The 22,501-nt window shown below is 30.8% G+C and overlaps 1 protein-coding gene across 2 annotated transcripts; it reads right to left on the bottom strand.

Moving 5' to 3' along the window:
• Positions 1-2,523: 2,523 nt before the first annotated feature.
• Positions 2,524-19,883, bottom strand: LOC121114590 (uncharacterized). 2 transcript variants are annotated; one of them, XM_071887139.1, is made up of 6 exons: positions 19,349-19,883; positions 5,627-6,543; positions 5,371-5,563; positions 3,586-4,089; positions 3,297-3,523; positions 2,524-3,216 (listed from the first exon to the last, which is right to left on the bottom strand). In XM_071887139.1, the coding sequence occupies exons 2-6, from the start codon at positions 5,981-5,983 to the stop codon at positions 2,806-2,808; spliced, it is 1,692 nt and encodes a 563-aa protein (XP_071743240.1). In that variant the 5' UTR covers positions 5,984-6,543; positions 19,349-19,883; the 3' UTR covers positions 2,524-2,805. The 2 variants fall into 2 exon arrangements, with proteins under 2 accessions (XP_071743240.1, XP_040564533.1); XM_040708599.2 differs by lacking the exon at positions 19,349-19,883 and adding an exon at positions 6,544-6,846 and having other exon boundaries at positions 5,627-6,287.
• Between the last annotated feature and the right edge of the window lie 2,618 nt (positions 19,884-22,501).

Below are 22,501 nucleotides of genomic sequence, written 5' to 3'. Positions count from 1 at the left end.
AAGTTGATCCAAAAATATCTTTGGCTACAAAATAACCATACAATTATAATATGGTGTTATAATATTATATTTGATAAAAGCATATATGTAAATAGACTAAAAATATCATTGCACTTTCTGCTAAGATTTCAGTAAGAACCCATAGGTTTTGATGGCTGTTTTAACAAAAGAAGTTATGATATAAAAAAATATATGTATGATTTGTAATAATAATTTATGGGAAAAACGAAGAAGTCACTTTGGTTAATTAATTTCTTTAAGAGGTCGGTTTTAGGCAGGAGGAACAAAGAAGAAGTACTGTTCTTGAGCGGGAACCCACTGGATTGTTGTTGTTTTTTGTAAAAATAAACTTAATATTCATACGAAGAAGGAAGCTTAAGGACGATAAAAATATAAAAAGGCATTCTAAAAATAAAATGAAATAAATAAATGGCTTCTCAAACAAAACAAAAAATCTGCTAAAAAAATCTCATTTGTAAAAAGGACCCTGCATTAATTTCTAAATAATTAAAAATATTTTTCTTTTAAATTGGAAGGGGTCCGCGTATTTATCTTTCTACCAGGCCCCGCTCAAATTAAAACAGACCCTGGTCGTATACTTGCCAATAAATAGTACTGGATCTTTTTCCAGCCTGACCTGTAACCCCTGCACTAATTTATTAAAGGATAACTAAAAGGATATACACTCAATTACAGTTTTACAATCATAATATCCTTAATTAAAAGATAACTATTCTATAAAGTTCCTTCATCTAGTCTAAACAGATGTGTCGTCATAAGAAGAATCCTTGATCATTGCTAAAGACTCCAGAGGATCTCACTTACACATAGCGAGGGTCGAGGCCCAAATTGTCGTAGTACTGCGTATTTGTCATCCTAGAAGTCTAATATTCAATGTTAGTACTTAAAAACAGAGAAATTCACAAATCTAAAATCTATTACTCAGATCCATTTCATAAAAAAATATGAAAACACCATTATTCATAATGAATGAATGAATGGATTTTCCAAACTTCATTCTGTAAAATGAAAATTTAAGTGACAACAATTTGACTCTCACCCCCGGATAGCGTCCGCAGGATTATATATATATTTTATTTTGTGTGTGGGAGGGGGTATGGTTTTTGATTTTTTCTCAAAAAATCAAAAATTAAATTTCAAATATATGACTTTTTTGGAAACAAATGTAAAAATCCTCGTCTGTGTTAAAAAAAATTTATTTTTTTGGATATTTGGGAGAGGGGGTACAACCCCTCCAGCCCCACCACTTGCAGATTCCCCTGTAAGTAGTTATAATAGTTAACAATAGTTGAGTATTTATAAATGTTGAGACTTGTTCTATATGCGAATTTTTGTTCGGTTCGGGGTTTAAGGAATTTTTTCAAGAGTACTTCAATTTTTTTTTTTTTTTTTTTTTTTTTGATTTGGATTGGTTTAAATCTTCTTCCAAAAAATTTTTACTTGAATTTTTATATTCAAAAATTAATTTTTTTTTCGAAAAATAAAAAAAATTATTTGTCGTTATGGATCCTACAAATTTATTTCCAAAAAATTTAATATATGAAATTTGTTCAAATATAACTTTGTTTTTGAATTTTGATGTATATAGTTATGAATTTTTGAAATTTTCTTTTAAAAAAAAAAAATCCTAATGCCAACCCCCCACAAAAATATAATCCTGTGAACACCCCCTGATATTATATTAAAATACGAGTACGTCGTGTCGACAACTTTGTGATGATGGTTTTATCGTTTTTGTTTGTTATAGGTTTACATATATGAATATAATAACTGTTTTTAAAGGATTTATGTATGTATACATAGAGACTAAAACATAATTAATGAATTAATAAATATATATATAATATATAAAAATAATTTTTTCTGTGTTAGTTGTCAATTTAGAAAAGAGCAAAAATTGACAACTAAATGTTAAGTACGTACACTTATATGTAATATAATAATTCATTTATTAAGTGTATAATTTAGAGAGTTCTTACTGCAAATGATGAAAATCCAGTATGGAATAGGCATGTTAAAAAAAAAGAAACTGAAAATCAATTTGACCTACAATTTGAAGAATGTTTTTGAGGAGAAAAAGAATAATGTTCATCACGTTTGATGAACATCAGCTACAACCAGCTGTGACAAGAGAGGAAGGAAAAAGGATATAAACTCGGGCATTTGCTAGTATTTCGCCGATTTCGATCCTCCATTCAACTCTAAGTCTAACAAGGACTTAGAGTTGAATGGAGTTTATAGTTTATAGAGTGTTTTTTATGAGCCCAGGCGTACGTTCAAGCAGATTTGTTTTGAATATAATTGAATTTATTTAGGAAAGGATGTTTAATACTCAGAAATTAAATAATAATGACAACTGCAAGGAAAGAAAATTCCTTCTTTATACTACCAATTACAAATTATCGGGTCAGCTAAAAATCACACCGGATTTTCATCATTGGTTCTTAGTAATCAGACAAAGGGGGGTGTAGGTAAGGGCTGGGGCAAAATAAAGCAGGTACATACTTTCAAATATAAATTTTTAATCCGTTACGTAGATTAAATTAACAAGAAATGCAAAATGTTACATTAATATAAAACAAACAATGAAATAATTTTTAGCCAGTTGGTTATTTTATATATTTAAAAAAAATCGGCAATGGGTAGTTTTTGCCTTTTTATTATTTTTTGTAAAAAAATATTAATTAACTAGGTTCCAATGTATTCACACAGCCACATCTTTCATATAATCTGATTAACCATTTATAAAAAAAAGAAAAAAAATGATTAAGATATTATAAAATATCATTTCAATAGTTCATAGAGTAAATTATTGTTCTTCTTTTGGTTGTTCATGGACTCGTTTTCGTTGTTGAGGACTGTCATTTGAAGAGGACTCCCCCCCAAGGGGAGTGGTGGCACAGGAACAACGCGGCTCTCGTTTTGGTAACTCAGGTGATTGTTGTTGATACAGTTGTTTCTAACATTGTTACTGCTGTCATTATTGTTGACCGATCCCAAAGCTGGGCTCATAGGCCCACAGAAATTGACTGAGATTGTGATGGGGTGAAGAGAGACATTGTCAATTTGTTTGAAAAAGAGGAGATATGGATCGATGATGGATGAGTCAATGGAGAGGGGCATGTAGTATCCGTCCTTTGGATGAAGAGCAAATATGGGTACTTTGGATCTTTGGAATGAATTGCTTTGAAAGCTCTGTAATATTAAAGACGCATTAGTTACCACCATATATTGTGCTATAAACATATATATATATATGAAATGCAATAACTTACATTCATTCTCGAAGGTGGAAGGGAATGCTGAATTTTTGAGTAGGGCTTAAAGAGGGATTCTTCACCTCCAGTTCTACGCAGGGGAGTCCATGAAAAATGTTTAGAATAATTCATAGGTAAAATCTCATCCTTCTTTCGTGGACACTTAGTGTCTGATTCTGATAAGTCATGAGGGGGTCTCTGATGGGAGAATCTTTCATGCATATTGGATTTAAATTTATACTGAGCTATTTAAAAAATGTATTTCAGAATAAGCCATGCCATCAATTAAGTAAGTTTGAAGACTTACTTGATTTCATATTGTGTGACGACCATGAACTTTGATTCGCATCCATTTTTGTATTCGCAACACCACTCGTCTTTGGAATAGAATATAATGATGAAGGAAAGGAGTGTGGGTCTTCTCCTTTGGAGTTTTTGTGTCCACATATGTCATTGTTATGCATGTTGGTGGAGTAATCTCTTTCATTGCTACCAGTGTCTGAAGAGGAACTCGAAGCAGGATTTGCTCCATAGCCAGAGGAGGAAGAAGAACTCATTCCAGAGTGATTGTTCCTTTTAAAGTTACCACCTTTATATTTGACTGCAAATTTTTTCCCTAAGTGACGCGTGAGTCGAACACAGACTGAGTCTTCAACATAGAAACCCTCGGACTGCACTAAGAAATTGATAACCTCACTTGTACATTCATCGTAGCCCAACTTAAAGGAAAGACTATTTGAAGAATTGAAAGTGGTAGGATCCTCCAAATAAGTGGAGGATGAACCTACTGAATGATCTATCTCTGGAGATTCTAGACAGGTACATTAAAATATAATTGGATGTTAATAATTGCGATTAATTAATCATTATAATATTTAAGATAGAGTGACCATATTTTGATTTTAGGGGAACGGGGGTTCATTAATTCTTCTTTTGTTATTAGAACGTATATTTTGATCTTCATTTTTCTGTCAATTAAAAATCTTTTGGATTTTTATCTACCTTTAATTTCAATCCTATCTTCTATTTCACGCCATTATCTATGATCACTAATACTTGGGCTGTTGTCAGCTCTCTATTTTTCTGCTAATCAGTGTTTTTAACGTTGATTGGTTGAATTGTAATTAGCTCTTGTGAAAATGCTCTAAAAAATTCCCAACAATAATAACTATAGAGTGAATAAAAATTGGCTAAGTACTACCAACTGATTGTGGCCTCTTTTTTATGGAAAAATCAAGGTAAGGATCACTCAAAAATTCCTCACTTTGACCTTCTTGTGAAAAACTAATCATTAATAAATACAGAAAATTTAGGTTCTAGTTAGATTACATAGAAGCTTTTGATGTTTCTTTGATTATATTTTCCGAGGGAAAATCCACCTGAAAACCCCCTCCTTCATAAAGCTCTCTTATCGGAGGTAAAAATATGTATATGATGAAATTAGGGTTATGATTACATGATTGGATATGTTGTAAGGGAGGTAGATTCTGACAATAGTGAATTAGAGGAAGGATACATTTGGAGCAAATATGCAAAAGGTTGGACGTAATATCAGGTGTGGTGATGATGAGATTCCTCCATCAAACAAGACTCTTAAAGATATTGCCAACTTTAAATTTGCTCCAACTACTAAGAGTCCTTGAGTATGTTTAAAACTACCAATACTGATCGAAGGCAAAAATGAACAGAAGAAAATCTTTCTAAAATCTTGATTTGTCGTTATAATATCGCAAAATTTATGAATAAATTATGATAAATATTAAGCAACATTAATGACTTTAAATTATTTTTATAAAACTGTAATTTTCTTTAAATAAACATAGCTCAATTTCATTTTTTTTGGGTTCTCATTTTTCAAATTTTTAGCTTTTTTTTTCTGTTCCTTTTTACCAAACAATCCCTTAAAAAGCAAAAGTATAGTAATGAGGGTATTTAAGTGGATTTTTAATGTGAGCCATTAGTACCTAATATGAGCGGACATTTCATGAATTTATATTTTTTTTAAAAGTGGTCCCAGGATTTGTAGGATATAAAAAAAGGAACTCTCGGGGAGGGACAGTTTATGGTCACTCAGAATTAATATGACTCTTACTGTAGATCCCACAGGTACAATGAGTTTGCATATTTTTTATATGTCGAATGGCCATTTCTACGATTTCCGTTTTTTCAACTCGGCCACCTTCTTTCTTGGAGTAGGAAGATGGAATGAGACGACCAAGATCTGCTAAGCAATTGTTCATTCGATCCCTACGTCGTTTCTCAATGATGCGATGTGACATTGGATCCTATTGAAATACAATAGGTATTATGATTTTTTTCTTGCCTTTCCCTTCAGAATGAATCCTTACCTCATGTGCACTTCTCTTTCTTTTGCCTTTGACGGATGACTTAAGACTAGGAGTATGATTCCCACGACTCGTTGAGGAGGACATACTGATAAACTTGTTCATGTCATTATTATTAATATTGACACTATTACAAGTGCTACTCTTGTTGAAGAGGATTCTGGGAAGAGTAGAAGACATGTTACTTTCAACCTTCAGTCCCCTCATCCCAGGAATCACCAGCGTTGATGAATGTTCTATATCCATCCGACTTAAGATGGAACTATTATCATTCAACCCATATCTACAAGAGGTAGGGAAAGACGTCCCTCCAACATCGATGGAGTTTTGGACTATCTCGCGCATATTGATCGAGTGCATGATAGTGTCGTCCAAAGAAGGGATTCGATTTATAGGATCGAAGGGTTTAGAAAATATAAATATATTTGATTTGTAAAAAAAAGGATATATGTATGTAGTGAAAAAAAAGTATTTAAATACTCATATTTACTGTGTCTATTTTTATATACATATATGTTGTAAAAAAATGATTTTTATTTTTTTTAAATAAGTAGTATTTACAAAAAAAAAAAGAATTGAAAAAAATTGGGTATATTTTTTTTCTTCTCAAAATAATAACTCTGGCAGTTGAAACTGGTATTGCATCTCCATTGACGGGATGATGCTTTATAATATAATTATATTTAAAATAATGATTAATAGTCTGTCATTAATATATATATTTTTTTTTTTCAATAAGGTATTTCTGGGATTTTTTCTAAATAAAAGTATTTTGTTTTTCCTTCTTAATAATAATTTAAAAATGAAAACATTTTTTTTTTTTTTTTTTTTGCTGTTTTTCTAAAGGGAACTTTGGGGAATAAACGTTTTTAATTATGTTTATATGTATTTATTTAATCAGCGTTGATCCTAAATCTTACCTGGAGAAATAAATAGATGAAAATTAATACAAGGAAGGATGTGTGGATATTAATAGAGATGCAGAATTCCTTTTAGCGAGATTTATGTAGGTATATGTAAGTATAATATTTCATGCAATATTAGTCTACAGGTATTATTAATACAAGCCCTTTCTTTAAGATCTGTATCAAGGAACTAACCGATACTAACTAAAAATGATTCACTCAAATGGTTATTACTTATTATTAGTGATGAAGTTTAAATATATCTATATATGGTTGTACGTAGATACATTCACCAGAAAGAGAGCCCTTCATTTTTCCTCATTTGCTTTGCTTTCTAAAGATATATGTACGTGAAGCACAGGCTCGTGTTAAAGGCCATGACTTGCATGTGATGTAAAAACGTGAGAATTTCTAGAAATAAATGCAAATCACGTAAATTTGAAACGTGTAGAGTGGTGCTCTGCTCTCTATTCGAAAGGAGAAGAAATGTGTGCGTGTGTTTCTTGAGGCTAGGGGGGGATTTTATATGTGTTAGGTAGTGTATCGAGAGATAAGCATGTATCCATACATTAATAACTCTCAGAACATGTGAGTAAAAGGTGGTAATAAAGAAAGTAGAATGTGGAACTCAAGTTATCATACTCAAGAATATTGTATGCACAAAGACCTACATCCCCTTGATTAGAGTGGGAGTTCTCAAAATGGAGATAGTTCCAATGAATCTAATTACGATGCACATTTTATGATACACACCTTCACACAAGTATAAGCCCTCCGTTTTCAATTTGGCTAAATGACCTGGCTAATTATAAGGAGATAGAAGAAATTTCATCTCAAAATAGAGTCTCAAGTCTTTACTCAATAGTCCAAGTATTTTAATTATCCAGTTCAGTTCGAGTACTTGGATTTCTTTGATGCTTATTTAAATTCTATAATTATACATGTATATTTCCGCTAAAGTTTTTTTTTGAGCCCAGTAATAATCAAATCCAAATTAATGACCACAATCAAATATCAATGGTTAAGTAGTCTTAACTCTTTATAAAAGGTGCTTTAGGGGTATATCCAGTGAAAAAAAATTGAAATGATTGTGCAGAAAATTTGAAGTCTAGTAAGGTCGTCTCGAGTTTTAGCTTTCGAGTGTAATTCAAGTTGTGAATTTTTGATGTTGAGCTCAAAATAAGTCTTCAAATCAAGAACTTGAGTCTCCATCCCTGTAAGAGGGTTTCTTTTTTTTTTACGCGAAAAAAAAAGCAATTCATCTTGTGCTACTTATTGTGAATTTGATGGAGTTTTCCCACCATATAAAAGGTAGGCAATTTGAAGAATATATTTAGGCTAAGGTTGTGTTGATCCTTATTTAGGACTGAAAACTCTAGTCTCGTCCAGCTTAGTCCTGTATATCAGTCCTAAAGCTTATAAAGTTCAGTCCTCGATGACGTCACTCAACTTTATTTCTTCTATTCTTAATCAGCTAAAGTACTGACAGTCCCTAGGATCACTCCTAAAACTGGACTGGACCGAATGAATAAGGACTGTCTCAACACTACGTAAGATATATCCAGTAGAAAAATCTATATGATTATTAGGAAATTTGTTAAAAAAAGCTATCAAGCCTTAGTTTTCGAGTTCATGTTAATTTTCAAGTCTTTGATTAGGAAGGAGAGTCAAGTTTTAAGTCTTCAAAAAACGGAACACCCATCATCTGAGTGATTCTATCTACTGCAAGTCCTTGAATGTTTTCATGGAGTCTAGAATTATAGTCCTTAGAAAAAAAGACTTTTGAGTTCAAGTCAAGTTGCTAGGCTTTAATTGTGTGATCAAGTCGCAATGCAATTAGTCTTCAAAATATGGAGTTGATTCCAAGTCCTCACTGAGGACTCATAGTTTATTTGGGAGATCAGATAGGAACCTCAAAGGGGTGTATACATCCCCAAAGAAAAGCTTGATTTAAAATAAGTTTAAATCTTAACACTTATGGGCTTTTCTCCAGTACCCCTCCCCCCTAAGACTGGCATTCATACATTAGAATGAACGCTAATGTATGATCTCATTCCATGTACATTTATAAAGTTTCCTTTATCTTAATAGATTAATAAAATGAATGCTCAAAAAACATGTGACAAAAAACATTTACATCTAAGAAGAGAACAACACACTCTTTCTCTTTAGTTAATTGGGGGAATAAGTCCCCCCCCCCTGCCTAGATAACTGTATATCTATATGATTCATAGGTAAGAGAGCTTGTATAAAATCCTATATTATACATCCGCTAAAACTAAAAATGAGAAATTTAAAATAAAGTAATAATGTGATGATTTTTTTTTCTTCTTATCAACAAGTTTTTCAAAAACTAGGATTCTAAATAAAATCAATCAAGAGCTGTACCAGGGGCGTCCGGAGGATTATATTTTAGGGGGTTTGGTTTTTGGAGTTTTTTTGGGTTTTTTAAACTTTGAAAAAAACATATCTATTCACAAAAAATTAATTTTTTTAGAAAAAAATTTCAAATATTAATTTCTTTCAAAATCCATAGCATTGGGGAAAAAATGAAAATTAAATTTCAAATATATTATTATTATTTTTTTTAATTTCTAGTATTATATATGTTGAAAATTCCAAGTTACTCATATTTTGAAATATTGGAAAACTATTTCAAAAATTTATATATCCAATATTAAATTTTTTGGAAAAACTTTTCAAAAATCCATAGTTATTATCCGAAAATAAAATTTTCTGGGAAAAAATTTAAAAAATAAAATTTAAAAGTTATAATATTCAAAAATTAAATTTAAAATATTAAATTTTTTGAAAAAAATTAAATTTAAAATATTACATTTTTTTGAAAAAAAATTCAAAAATCCATAGTTATTTACAAAAATTTTTTTTTTTTTTGGAAAAAAAAAATCAATTATTAAATTTTTTGATCTGCTACTTAATTTGCCCGACTGACGATTTTTTTTTTGGAACGATGCAAAAATTTGATGATTAATTTTTTTTTTTTTTGGGGGAGTACTGTAGCTCCTCCAGCCCAACCCTTGCAGACGCCCCTTTATACTTTTTTTCTTTTCAAGCTTTTGGTGGGAACTGGGAGTGGCTCGAAAAAAATTCATTCATTCTAAGCTCCAAGTTAATTTGTATGTTTAAATTTGTATAAAGAAAAGTAAATACAAATTTTATTTCTTGGAATTGTTTTTATTTATATAGTTAATATTATAACCAATATTAAGTCCTCACATTTGCCAAATTTAGGTATAAGTAAACCCCAGGCTCTTGGCTATTGCAGGGTCCAAATTCACAATCTGAGTAGGGATAAGGAATCTAATGAATAGAGTTGAAAATGAGTTGTAATGAAAAAAAAAATTTATAACTTAGAAAAGGGAAAAACAGATTTTTGCATGTGCTTTTTTTCTTTTTTTTTTTAAAGTTCAGTATTGAATGTGTCGTCGTTGTGTAAAATCCTCCCTCGGAAGTAAGCATTCCTGCCTATCTTTGGTCTCAATTGTTTTTAAAAATAAATATGTATGGATTTAAATATTGTTATAATATTTTCCATGCACTAATAAATTTTTTTCTTCTTTTATATATAGATATATTTTTTATTGTATTTATTTTTTTCATTTCTTCAAATATATTTTTGCAGTATGGAAGGCCAGCCTGAGGTTAGCATTGCACCAACTGTAAATATTTCATTTCATAATTGGGGTATGAAGAAGACAATTAAAAGGCAAACTTGAAAAAAATAATTCTTAAGGGTTGTGATTAGTTTAAAAAGTTGCAGTGAGTGTTTTAATTAGTAAAAGGACGACTAATCGAAATTCAAGAATAGGGTGTTTTTTCTGGAATAGAAATCGGTATCGGGAAAATAATGTTTACTTTGCCATTCCGATTCTTATTCATTACTGGTATTTAAATATTTAATACTTTTCTAAGCTATGAAAAAAATAGCCCCCCCCCCTTTGACTTTGATTGAATATTAGTCTATTTTGTTTGAATATTTATTAAGAACTTTTTATAAAATAAGGAATTATTGCATTTACTAGAAAATTTAATATTTGAAATATTTTTCAACTGTGGATTTAAAAAAAATTGCATTTAAAAAAAGTCGAGTTTGATTGAATATTAGTCTAATCTGTTTGAATATTTATTTAGGAATTTTCATAAAATAAGCTATTTAGGTTGCGTGACAATATATAACAATATTATTCCGTGCGGGAAAATTGAATCGGTGGCATATCTATCAATTAATCAATGATTTTGAATATGAAGCATCTATAAACTTGTTTTAATCCCCTTACAGCTAAATTTTTACTCATATTAGTATATAATATTGTCAAAAAGACTGTAGAGTTTTTTTTTTTTTTTACGGAATATTATCGTAATCTATTTTCAACGCAGCCTACCCAGCTTATTTTATAAAGATTCCTTAATGAATATTACAACAAAATAGACCAGAAATCAATCAAAATCGAGCTTTTTTAAATGTAATTATTTTAAATTAAAATGTAAGATCTATTCTAAAACATCAGCTAGGATATAAATCACTTGAGGAAAAAATAAAAAGATATTCGCTTCTTAGTTAGGTCCTTCATTTTACTCGATTTTTTAGGGGTCATATACATTTTTTTAAATTGTAATCAAGATAGATTAAAAAATACTTTATTTTTCAAATGACAAGTGTTTGTATCAATTTGTAATTTAATTTGATTTTCATCTATATAGGTCTTTCATGTCAAAATATGGCACTGAATCGTAGGTATACCCGTATAAATTAATTTTTTTAAAGAAGCTTTAAAGACCAAACCTACATTATTTGCAAGTTTTAATGGTCATATTCACGTTCTATGGCTTAAATCATAATAATATATATGGGAATTTTAGCCTGCACGTGCTCCAAGACCTTCATTTTGGTGTATAGTGTATAATTAATTGATAGCAAAGCATAAGACATGTTATTCTCCAAAGATTAAATTAGGTTACTCTGCCAATCCAAATGAAGACAATATTTTTTGTCACAGGCTACTAATGAAAAATGAAACTCGCCTTCATAGTTGAATTCCGGCTATACCAAGATATCATTAAAATACAGGATTTCTTAAAGATTGCTGTTTACTAATTTATCTTTTAATTATATTTATAAAAATGTATCATTAGTAAAAGTTTATATTATTATAATGTTTATTTTCTCATAACGAAGAAAAAAAATAGTGAATATTATTTGATATTTTCTACCGTCATTTTTATAAAAACAAACTATACTAATCATTCAGTCATTTCATCATCATGAGCGGACAACAAGCAAAAGGGCAGCACACCTCAGATATTTAGTGGCTGGAGTTGATATGAGGAAGATTAAATGTGTTCTAGGAGCCTGGTTTTCAAGTTGGCCAAAATGAAAAAAAATAATGGAGACGACCACTTCTGTATGTCAGAAATTGGAAAGCCTAATTTAAAGAGGGATACAACGTTCTTGTTAAGTTTGGAGAAGAATATAAAGGAGTATCCCACTAAGTTGATGAATCGCCTCGCCAACGACTTCTCTATTGCTCCCAGGACCATCAGGAAGATTATAAAGCACAACTTGGGATTAGTTTCTTTCACAAGGACCCCATGCCACCTTCTGACATTCACTTCAAGTTGTAACCTCTATTTAAACAAAGAAAATAATAGTATTGTCCTGAAATCCTGCAATTCCTAGAGGAATATGGATTATGTTTAAGCTTAAATCTCAAAGGATATGCAAATGAATTAGTAGGTAGTAGTTTGAAAATCAACTTTGACCATTCGGATTTATCTTAAATGGCGGCATCTCCCTCATGCATTTGGAAATATTTATTTATTAATTATCATTCATCTATAGTCATGCAGACAAGTTTGTCGAATGGCTATTGGTCTGAGGATGACTTTTGAGTGTGACCTTAATTAACTGCTTAATTCCAAGCAATGACGATTACTCCCGCTTGTCTAAAAAAATCAAACAAAGGTTACTTTTCAAACGAAGTTGAATTAAGAGAACATATTGCACAAAAGTCATCAAGTTTCTAAATCTACAAAAACAAAAGATCCCCAGTAATAAATAATAATACATAAAAATCGGAATCGTAAATTAAACATTATTTTGACGATGCCGATTCCAGAAAAAACAACCAATTCTCCGATTTCAATTAATGGTCCTATCATTAGTGCTTTGTCTAAGAATAAATCATAGCCAGGAACTTTGAGTATTAAGATAAAAGACCAAAACTCTCAATCTCCTCACTCAATCCTCTCAAAAAAAATTTCAACAGGAAATTATATCTGCAGCAAGGAGCTTTTCAAATATTTCAACCCTTTGTTTATGTATCTTATTTATTCTAAACTGATTATGAGTGTAGGGAATTTTAGTTGGAGCACATTATTCACATTATTAGCGAAAATATGGATTGCTAATGTCCAGAAACACGGAGTTGATGAGGAGGATGGATGAAATGGATAACTGAATTGAAGTAGACAAAGGCAGCTGACCTACACTATCGTAGAGATATTGAGTGAAGTCACATTCACTAGTAGGTTCCCATTTTTATATTTGCCACATCTATTTTAATTATGGGTTAATATACTTACTCCAAAAAGAGATCGTGGAAGTAGAGGTTGCGTGAGATAGAGAGAAGAAAAAGTACCGAAGATTTATATTGTTTCTTATGAGATAATATAAATATGAATGTAAAGTACACATTTATACATTATTGCAACATTGTCATTGCATGTAAAATAATATTAATAAAATCTTATGCAATACCTTTTATAGAGCTCATGGTATTAAAAGTACACAAATATTGATATTATTATAATTATTACTAGAAATAGAATCCATCATTGCCCAGAGCTATTAGGAGTCGACAAACATACAAAGATTGTTGTAATAATATAAATGATAACTCTCCAACAAATCCTTTGTGTTACTCATCGTTTTTCATGAGGACTCACTCAATACGTCTCCTCCTTAGGAATAAAAGGAACAAATAAATAATAATAAAGGCATGATTCGATGAGCCACGGAGTACTTTAGTTCGTTGCTCAACATGTTCCCTCTATATTATAATTTATACGACCTTTTTTTTAAATACGGTATTGCTACTTATTTGGCTATTAACAAACAGATAATTTGGGAATTTTTTTTTTCTGTTTCTTGTAAGAAGAAAGATTGCAAGATACATTAAAGGTAACTACGTGAAAGATGGATTGAATATATCCTTCAGGGGCGTCCACAGGATAACTTTTTTTTTTTTTTTTTTTTGAAGGGGAGAGGGCTTTATTTTTTTTTTTCCTTTTAAATTCAAAACTCCATAGTTATTCAGAGAAAATTAATTTTTTTGGAAAAAAATTTCAAATATTATTTTTTTTGGAAAAAAGTTGAAAAATCCATAATTATTCACGGAAAATTTAATTTTTTGGAAAATAAATTTTAAAGTTTAATTTTTTTTGGAAAAATATTTCGAAAATTAATTCTTTCAGAAAAAAAATTTCAAATATTAATATTTTTTGAAATAACATTAAAAAATACATACCTATTTACATAATTTTTTTTTTTTAAATAAAATTAAAAAATTAATACCAATTCACAAAAAAATTTGTAAAAAATTCTTATTTATTCACGGAAAACTAAATTTTTTCAAAAAAAAATCCCAATTTTTTTTTTTTTTGAAAAAAATTTCGAAAATTAGTTCTTTTGTAAATAAAATTTCAAATAATAATTTTTTGGAAAAAAAATTAAAAAATCCAAACACATTCACAGAAAAATAATTTTTTCTAAATAAAATTTGAAAACGTATTTTTACTTGAAAAAAAATATAAAAAATTTTAAAAAATTAATACCAATCCACAAATAAGTAAAGTTTTGAAAGAAAATTTTAAAATATACTTTTTGGAAAAAAATTCAAAAATGAATTGTCCTGCCCTCCCCCACGGTAGCCTCTGTCCTTAAATTTAGAAATAATTTCCGAGAAAGGGGAATTTGATAATTTACTCTTTAAAGACCTGCATTGAATCATGTATTTTTTTTATTTGGTAAAAAGAAAAAATGAATAAATGCAAGGTTAATAAAAATACAAGGTTAGACCCTCATGTAATCGGGCTTGCTTGAATTGATGTATCTTACCAACTGCTGAGCAAGACAGACAGATTTTGACAAAGCACACAACCCCTCATAGTCTATGACGCCACTTTTGATAGAATAACGTCGATTTTATGTATTGCACCGACTGTTGGGCAAGAAAAACAGATTTTGAGAAAACACGCGACCACTCATCTACTATGACGTCACTATTAAAAAGCGTGGTGGACGTCAAACATCAGTCGTACACGCGTTATGGTATAACCTTGTATTTCTATTAACTTTTAATAAATGTACGACGTATGTACAATGTGATAATGATACCTTTTCAAAAGATTTTTGTACACAAGTAGGAGAATACATATCATATACGTCTTTTAGCAGCTGACTCGGCGTTTTATGTACTCAAAAAGAGTATCCGATCGAATTTTTAAATTAATTTATATAAATCAAAGACTTAAATTCAATTCATATATGTATATAATATCAATGTATAAAGTAAAATTTATTCTTTTATAATAATATCTATATACTTAACAGTTGGCTGGCAATAAGAAAAGACTAACTACCATATGTTTTGTTTTTTCAATTTGCCCCCCCCCCTTTTTTTTGTTAGTCGAGATTGCGAGTGGATAAAAAAAACTTAACGAGTCTATAGCATTTTTTAATTTCTTCAACCAAATTTTCTATTTTTTGATCAGATAAATTACTGTTTTGAGATTAGAAAAGGAAAAACGGTTGTTACGTTTTCTCTCTTTTCTACTTTATTCATCCTTTATCAAATCATTGTTGTTATAACATCTCCCTCTCATAAAGAATCTACTGTTTGTCGCGTACTTTTATACAATATTATTAATATTATTATTAGCTTTAAAAAAATTACTTCTTTGCACAGAGCTTTATTTCTCCAAAAAAACGGCTAAAACTATATTTATTGATTTCATATTTTGATTTTCAGAATTATAGTTTTAATTTAAAGTTTTATATCACTTACTTATCAAAAACACATTAGATTTCGATTGATTTCATATAATTTTTAAAGCATTAATTTTGATATTGATGAAAATAATTGAAATGTAATTTATTTGTTGATACAGAACAAATAAATGAAAATATTTAATCTAATCCTCAATGTACCATAATGATTTAGAATCTGCCCATAACTTTTGTTTATCTCCTTTAGAATGATTTCTTTTTTAATGTAAGATATTAAGGGGTTACTCCATATCAGAAGATGATTAAACTGATCCGTAAGGGTGTAAATTCTTTATGATTTCCTTGCGTGATTAAGTCTATAATATAAAGAAGGTCTTCCAAATAATGACAAGAATGAATTGCAATGTGACTGAAACATACGTGCAGGCACGTGTTGGTTGATTGTCTGAAGGATGACAACATGTTAAATTTTGTTTTTAATCCCTGAAAACAAAATATAGACATATTTTTATTAGATATATACAAAAAACAATATCAATATTTAGGGTTTACGCCGTTTTTTCTGTTAAATCAAGCACTTTGCTACGTCTGATTGAAATTAATGGAGGCCATGAAATTTGGAACTACCTACCGGATGACAGCAAAATATTTTATCGAATATGTCGATGTAAGTACTCTTACAGACCTCATCCAGAGTCAAACGACACTGAATGTCCTCGTTCCACATCAAGAATATGATTGCATACGAACAACATCTGACTCATGATGATTATGACAACTCTAACTTTAAAGATGTTTGTATCATAATAGAATGTACCTTTTTTCACCGTGGAGAACACTAATTTATCGAAATATCCCAATAGAACCATCGCTACTAGAAGAACTCCATATAGATTGATAGCGTTTGTCAACAAGGATGTAATCTCCAAAATTAAAAGGGAAATTGGAGATAAGAATATATTCATACATGTTGATGAAAAGACAATCGGGAAGAATCAATGACACCTTTATTGATGGGTCCTTTGGATGGCCGTTGCTTGGGTCATCCTTCAAGGAAGTTTTTCAAGGATGGAGCTTTTACTTTAAAAAAGCGGACAAAGATCTCAAAAGAAACTTTCCCAACTGCTCATGGACTCCATAACGTGGCTGAACTTGCACACAAAGAATTCCCAAAGGCAAACGAGCTTATTTCCAAAGTAAATATGTTTTTGAATGCCAGGTAAACTTTACTGCTTCTTACCAAATTCCCTTACCTCCAGCACCAATCGCCACATGCTAAGGAACTTAGTTAAAAGAAGTTGATTACTGTTTCGATAACTTCATCGTTAAAGCTAAGGAGATTATAAATGATGTGTTTATTTATGAAGAATTATCAATTATAATTAATAATAATCTCAATCCAATTACCATTACCGCTTTAGAAGGAAGACTCCGTTTACTTGTAAGCTGTACTATTGTTGAACCTTTACGCGTTTATATCCAGCTGGAGCCATTCAAAACAAAATTTAATACATTTTTAGATGAAAATCCAGTGAACAACGATTTACGATACCTAGCAAATTCTGAGGAGACAATTTACTGGAACACAACCATTGTAAAGTGTGAATTAGGGATAATTTTTAGCATGTTGAGAGTCATCATGGGAATCCGCAAGGGGGAGGGCTGGAGAGGATGTAGCCCCCTCCACTAAATTAAGGAATTTTTTTATTCTAACTGGAAAAATTTTCAAAAAATTTAATCAAATTTTTCATTTTTTTCCCGAAAAATCTATTTATCTGTGAATAGCTATGGATTTTTGAATTTTTTTCCAAAAAAATAAATTTTTGTGAATAGCAATGGGTTTTTGAAATTTTTTTATAAAAAATTTTATATTTTTATTTTAGTTTCAGAAATTTTTCCACCAAAAAATTTCTGTTCTTTTGAACATCTCCTGATTTTGATACAAAATTATCAATTTTTGACTTTTTTTATGGTATTATCAGTTAAGCTCACTGTTAAAAGTAAATGACGTGTTCTTTTTACCAGAAACCAATATAAATCTCGAGAAAGAAAGGATATTAATTTACCAATGTTTAGATCAGTGTACTTGCTGAGATGAAAAAAAAAACCTCATTCAAATCGTTCCTCCTGTCGATCAAAAAGGTGATAATTGAAGATTAAAATAAAATTTATTATGTCAAGAAATCCGGATCTTTCAGTGAAGAAGAATTGCCTTCTTCAAATAAATATTGTAAATATAAAATTTTCTTAAGTTAAAAATGTTGACGCTGAACAGTCCTTGAGAATGTTCAAAAATATAAATATTGATCGAAGACAAAGTTTTACTAAATAAAATTTTGCAAAAATATTCATTACTCATTATAATGGATTTAAAAATTAAAAATAAACATTAGAAGCGGTAACTTTTGGAATTTTCTTTCTAGTCACGTTGTTATCTGAAAAAAGTATAAACTTATACTTGAATTTACTTATACTCAACTGTCAATTCTTTTCCTCTTTTCCTCTTTATCAATGTTTTGAACGTTGATCGGGATCATTTCAATTAGCTCTTTCTAACGAGTAACGAGAACAAGTCCCGATAATTATTGAATAATAGTTCCATGGTTAGGAAGAATAGATTATTTACTACAGGGCAATAGCTTTATTGTATCACACAACCTTTCTTCTAAAAGAAACATAACAAAATCTCCAAAATCCCTTGGTATTAACCACTTATTCTCAACTATGGAATCCAATAATTGTTGTGAATTGTTCAGAGCTTAAAATTAGCTAATTATTACTCAAGCAATCCCCGTTCAGAATAATAATTAGAAGAAAAGAAACCAACATCGATAGCTAACAACAAAATACACTGTGTATATTTGTGATTTAACGAGGCAATGTTGTGACTACCGACCATTTTTGGCAACTTTAGATCTAAAATATTGTATGTAAATCCTAATTCAAGTTATAAACTTATAATATTACTCTTCTCTTTCTTCTGACGTCATTAAGGAAAGAAAACAAATGGTTATCATTTATTTAATTTTGTCATTACTAATAATATCCAGGGAGCATTTCTCACGTAAGTGAGTCAGGGGGAATAATTAATAAAACTCAATCTGATCCTTCTCACAAAAAAAACACATAAAAATAACATTGAGTCAGGATAAATTTTAAAAAAAAATAGGGAACTATGATTACGTTAATGAAAAGAGTGAGAAACTAGAAAAGGGAGGGAAGTTATTTTTCAAATATAGACCCCTTTCTTTTTTATTGGTCCATTGTTTTGTTAGGCCCTTTTTGATTTGCTCTTGAATTATGAAATATACTCATGAATAAAAAAGAAATGAGGGAAACTATTGCAATTTGTCATATGAAAAGGTCAATGAGTATTTAAGGGAATGAAGGATGATAGAGGGAGAGAGAAGGATAGATTTTTACGGGGCGTTCAGAGAGAGAAGGAGGCTGTAGCCCCTACCCGCCCCCCAAAAAAAAAAGAGATATCGCAAACTTATATAAGTATGTGACTTACTTTTCTACCTTTAGCATAGTAGCAAGTATTTCTTCATTATATTATGATAAAATGCACTTAGCAAAGAAAAAATAAAAAGGGAGGAAGATGGAAGGAGAGGTGATTGAACCTTTCTCTGCCTAGTAATATTATTATAACTCTAAGTGTTAAGCACTCCTGAGATATCTACTATAAAAGTCATTCAAAGCCATAATGCAAGGAATCATGCAATTCTATTATTTCATCATCATCCTTTGAATATAAGTACACATGTTATTAATTATGATTAAAGTACTTACATTGACACATAGAAACGTGTGGCGGCAGCGACAATGAGACGGCGAGGTGATGGTCTTCACTGTTGCAAAAGTTTTGCTCCTTCGTACAAATTTCATAGACATGGTATATCAGTATCTTTTCCGGGATTTGAACACACTTCATCTTGCTTCCAAAAAAAATATTTGTCATAATTTTTTTTTTACAAAAACTATTTTATAAAAGTATTTTTATGTACAATTTAAGTTATGTTTGTTTGTAGATATTATTGTTCTTTGTATTGAGATCCTTTTCCTGGAGGTTCATGGGGATGATCCGTAGAGGAGCCTTCTTTTTGTTGCGTTTTTTTTTTTTTTACACAAAAACACAGTTCACACAGACACATTTTTTTTTTTTTTTATATTTACAACAAATGGAATTGAAGGAGATTTATTTAAATGAAACCCGAGGAGGCTTCTTCTTCATCATCCTCTTCGTCTTCCGATGCCTGCTGATCCATGTTTTAACCGGCACTGAATCACTTAATTCCCTTTTTAAAATGATGACTCTCCGGTATTTGACTCATAGTACTTTTAAAGAAGAAGTACAAAAAAAGGCATTTTCTTCTTTACAAGCTGTCGGGTCAGTGACTTTATTTTGGAGTAAAGAAGAAATGAAAAAAATAAAAAATAACGAGGGAAAAGGCGGGATAACAAAGTAATAAAAAAAAAAGGCTGTAGAAGACCTCAAGCGGGATCCCCCTTTTTTTTCTTCTCAACAGCCACTTTGCAGCTGTTGCACAACAACAACAACTATTACTTCTACTAGAGTACGAACGCTCCTTCCCTTCTACTCCTCGGAGCTGGAGTGTAAAGGAAGAAACAAAGTATAAAGTAAAGGAGAGGAATAAAATTGACGTCATCTAGCTATGTATGAAATCTACATACTAATACGGTGTGATATTCCAAGGAACTATGATCAAATTTGATTGTCCCTCTAAATTCTAACGAAATTCCAATCCATAATAAATACATATATAGACATCATTGGTGACGTAACGCTCTTCCCCCCTCAATATCTCAGCTCCATATCTACATAATACTACACACACTGCGAGAAGGAAAGGAAGAGAGGCCTACTTTTAAGGCCTATAACTACTCGTATGTATAGTAACGCAGCTGTCAAAATATTACCGGTTTTCTTGTGGGCCTGCGGGTTGCTATACTTTATGTAATTTTTTTTCTGCAATTCTATAATTATTTATTGTCAGTCGTCTGATTTTTTTTAAAAATAAATAATTTAGTTCTTACGGAATTATAATGAATGGGATGGATATATCAATTTGTATATATTAAATGGCTTGAAGAACCTACAGGAAAAAACTACTCTCTCATACTCTAATATCCAAGCACTAAGCCTAGGAAATAATGAACGAGGAAGAAGAATGAGAAAAAGAAACAGAAAGACATTGACCCCGAAATGTTTTTTCGTTTAAAAATATATGTTCGTTCAAAATACACTCATATAAATATATATGTATGTTACCAAGTGAAATAAGGAGTAGGTTTTACACAAATAGGATCTATATATTAGTAAAACACATTGATAACATAATCAACTATTTTCATTATTTACAGAGTATTATCAACATTGGACAATAATAATACTCTATAGGTGTTTTAAAGGCTCCATAAAAAAAAAGAAGCAAATCTAAAATTTTCCTCCTGGTAACAAGACAGACGTGGATGGAAGGTGCTTCACACTTGACCTTTGAGTCCAGTCTCGGACATTAATCATAGTTCCTTACTTCTGAAGGAGATTCTATATCACAAATATGTATATCTACCGAAAAACATATCTAAACTACCCCATCCATCCATCCAACAAAGAAGTTTCAAATATCCAATGAGTATTAATGTACATGGGGATTGCAAATATGGACCAATGGAGAGGTTATTCACCCCAAAAAAGATTCTCTCTTCGCAAAAATTATATATATGCAGAAAGTCATTATCAACTGCTTTCTTTCTGAACGGGGACGTCTTTGGCAAAGGAATGCCAAGGGAGAGTGTAATAACTCAGACACAATCGTACCAAGAAACAACTACAACATCAAAAACTAGTTGGGGGGCGGAGAGATAATAAAATAGTATAGCTAAAAGCAGACAGTCGCGTATGACGGAAAAAAAGAGAAAGGCCCTTCATATATGCAGACGAAGTGAGGTAAAAAACAGCTTTCCCATTAGCCCTCCTTTTATCTGCATATTATCAGCATACATAGGTAAAAAATCTCAATTCTGTTTCTTGCCAATTAATGTATACATAGTGTTCACCTAGTAGAATTGTCAAAATAGCAATAGCCGGGTTAGTCCAGGTTTGCTATAATTCAGAGTACCATTTTTCATTACAAGGTCCTCTAAGTACTCAAATAATATATGTCCGCCATTTACTTACATAAATAATAAAATGTTCTATGTATTTTTGTATTGGTACTACGTTAAAGCATATTTACACTCTATGAGTGTAAATATGCTTTAACAAGGTAAAGAATTAATTAATTTTGAGCCTTGATTTTTTTTTCTTGAAATATATTTTGGATCCTGTTGGATTTTAGAAAGGACAGGTAAAAAAATATTTAGGATAGTGTAAAACTCATAAAAACAAACTTCTCCTAGATTAAAAAAAAAAAAAAGTTTCAAAAAAGAGTCTTCCAACGGAGGAGATGGGTTTCTTTTCATTGCTAGTATCAAAAGTGGTCTCTCTACCCTCACATCCCTCTTTCCACCCCCTTTTTCTATAGCTCTCTGGACAGTCTGATGTGAACCCCCAAGATATCTTGCACGTGCCCTCATGGACTGGAGGGGATTGGCCTGGCCTGTTTTCTTTAACTCCCTGGGTCCAGTTTGTTTTTTTGACAAAGCCCTTCTTTCTCTCCAACGCTTTGGACTTGCTGACGGCGTAGGCAGTAGTCCTGGAGACCCCCCCACTGCTTGGAGTGCGTGAATGGAAATTCGTGATCACATTCAAGTGTCATTTCTCGACTTGTACGCAAGTTAGAGAGCTCAGCTTTGTTTTGTAGCGTAATTAATTGTTTGTGCCTTTAGTATATTGAAATATGAATAAATTTCAATCACTCAACCTTCATTCACTATTGAATGAGTAATTGCTCAGATTCCAATGGAACCCCCGGTATTAAC

Source organism: Lepeophtheirus salmonis, chromosome 3, assembly GCF_016086655.4.
Source record: "Lepeophtheirus salmonis chromosome 3, UVic_Lsal_1.4, whole genome shotgun sequence".
NCBI classification, from domain to species: Eukaryota; Metazoa; Arthropoda; class Copepoda; order Siphonostomatoida; family Caligidae; genus Lepeophtheirus; species Lepeophtheirus salmonis.
This window is presented reverse-complemented; position numbering and strand designations above follow the sequence as displayed.

Coding starts and splice junctions, on each gene's coding strand:
- LOC121114590 (XM_071887139.1), bottom strand. CDS start 5,983: ATGCACTCGATCAATATGCGCGAGATAGTCCAAAACTCCATCGATGTT. Junction 5,564..5,626: donor GAAAGAGAAGTGCACATGAG/GTAAGGATTCAT, acceptor GTATTTCAATAG/GATCCAATGTCACATCGCAT. Junction 3,217..3,296: donor TTCCACCTTCGAGAATGAAT/GTAAGTTATTGC, acceptor TTAATATTACAG/AGCTTTCAAAGCAATTCATT.